The sequence below is a fragment of the Aplysia californica genome, unplaced genomic scaffold (assembly GCF_000002075.1).
Source record: "Aplysia californica isolate F4 #8 unplaced genomic scaffold, AplCal3.0 scaffold00111, whole genome shotgun sequence".
Classification (NCBI taxonomy): Eukaryota; Metazoa; Mollusca; class Gastropoda; order Aplysiida; family Aplysiidae; genus Aplysia; species Aplysia californica.
The window spans coordinates 623,372-625,646 of record NW_004797381.1 but is presented as its reverse complement, the minus strand read 5'-3'; the positions used below and the strand labels follow the sequence as shown (position 1 = coordinate 625,646).

The 2,275-nt window shown below is 40.4% G+C and overlaps 1 protein-coding gene across 1 annotated transcript in view; it reads left to right on the top strand.

The window, feature by feature from the left end:
* LOC101857556 overlaps positions 1–2,038 on the top strand; it is a gene marked incomplete at its 3' end in the record, with an annotated part of 15,063 nt that extends 13,025 nt beyond the window's left edge. Inside the window, 1 exon segment of the mRNA XM_013081020.2 lies at positions 1,895–2,038. Coding sequence (XP_012936474.2) covers positions 1,895–2,038 — 144 coding nt within the window.
* Between the last annotated feature and the right edge of the window lie 237 nt (positions 2,039–2,275).

Below are 2,275 nucleotides of genomic sequence, written 5' to 3'. Positions count from 1 at the left end.
TGTAGCATCCCAGCTGATAACGTGAAATACTATGTTAAAAAAACCACCCTCACCATTTAGATACATCGAAGTCAGTCTTCAGTAAGCGACAGAGAACAGACTTGCCAGTACCATAATATGGCAGACGCCAGTCACCCTTAATTTCTGGATTTGAGTCAAATGGACAGTATAGTGGGGTTCTTTGCGATAACCTTTAAAAGGTTAAAACATTCTCCCGCATGGGCAAAGTCCTGGTCTTATGAACTCAGTATTTCCGGCGTCTGTGATGTAGTGGTTTGGCATTTTGCCATCATGCGCGGAAAACCCGAGTTCAAACCCACTATAGGGAGAATTTTTTATCGGCTACATGTACATGTCTCCTTCTCAGTCCAGGATGGCCTTGATAAGGAGGATCAAAGCCTGCCTCCTGAATGATCTGAATTGTGTCGATGTAGGCATGAAAAACAACTGAATTAAGATTATTATTATAATTTTACTGAGGCCCAGCATTTCCCCACTTATGTGAAGAGTGCCATGAGGTCATGAACCCAGTAATCGAATACTGTTATTCGGACAACGGAATAAACCGGTTCCTGGTTAAGTGCCGTGCTTCTCACAAGTTGAGTTAAAGGAATTCCCGAGACATGTCTCTCTGTGAGGCCCATACAGCTCGCCTGGGCCCGTCCGCTGTCCCCAGAGTTTTAAGGCAATTTGTTCTCTTTCGTTATAGGGTAAATTAATTGCACCCAGTTACAGATGTTGGCATCGTCTTTTTGTGTCTGTCAGCAAGGGCGAGGCGTTTTCACTGTATTCTATGTGGTTGCTTTTGTTGTTGTTACTGTTGCTGCTGCTGTTATTTCTAATGTTATTGTTGCTGTTGCTGTTATTGTTATTGCTAAAGCTGTAACTGCTGTTGTTATCATTGATTTGGTTGTAGTTGTGGTTGTAGTAGTTACTGCTGTTGGTTATATTTTCTGTTGGTTTTTTCATGTTGATGTCTTTGTTGTTATTATTGTTTTTATTGTTGTTATTCCTGCTGTTATTGTTTTACGTTGTTTGTCGTTACTGGTATGTCGTCTTTGGTAAAGTTATAAATTCAGCAATTGCTATAATATGTGCTGACGATTGATATGAAAATGGATCGATCCGTTGTTGAAGCATGTTCGCTGTAGTAAGTTAGTTCAGATAGACAAGGTGGAAGCAGGCTGCCTCCTAAATTGTACAGATTCCTTGGATGAGCGCGTGAATCATTTAAAGTGAGTTATTTGTCTTTATATGTTATTCAGAAAAAGATCGCTAACCTTCTCCTTAACAAACTAGCCTGCTGAAATGGAAGCGTGAACAATTTACGATTCACACATATTATCTTCATCAGAAAAATTATATAACCTGTCTCCTGGATGATTGACACGTTGACGACAAGGAAATAAAACATTAACAATTAATCATTCTTCCCTAGAAAAAGAACGTAATTCGGCTTTCAAAGGTCCTATTCTGTGTCAAAAAGACACAAAATATTCACAAGGAACCACACTATTATATTACTACCTTGGCCCAGAAAAAAGAAGACTACCAGTCTTTTTTTATAGTACATGTTGTTGTTTTAACGCCTCCCATCCAAAAATATAGATAATTAAGGGGAAGATCATTCAGCCCTGGCTGTCAGATCAAAAGCCAGGCTGTGAGGAGTACATCATCAGTAAAAGATCCCAGCAGAAAACGATGCTCGACAAAAATTTCACCCCACTCCGGAATCGAACTTGGGTCGCCTGCGTGCGACAGTGGAGTCTCTACAGCTCAACCACTGCAGACCGTGGGCACTGGTCCACTCGACCTCCTAAAATATTTTATTGACAGTGTCAATAAGGAAGTAAAAGATTAATTGCATTGAATTCTATGTTATTATATTCTCCAGAAAAAGATCGCCACCCGTCTCCCGTGGTCAAGCGGGCATCTGACCGCGCTTTTGGTTCCTTCTACCGGATGATGGCAAGACACAACCGCTACAGAGACGACCAGGTTTTTGTGGAGAAAATGTTTCGGCTTTTTGACATGAATTGTAAGTACCATTGACATTTCTAGATTTTAAGGGGAGCGTGGAAGTTCAAGAACACATGATTTAGACAGAATTAGTCTATGGATTACAGATTTACTGTTTGTTTTAAAATAACTGAGTAAGCATTACTAGAGGGAAGTAGAACTTTCTCGACTTCTTAGTGAGAAGAGACCATGGTACTCCCTGCTTTATCGCTCTCTGTAAGTTTTTCGTGGTTTTTTCCCCCTCTAAGAATGCACC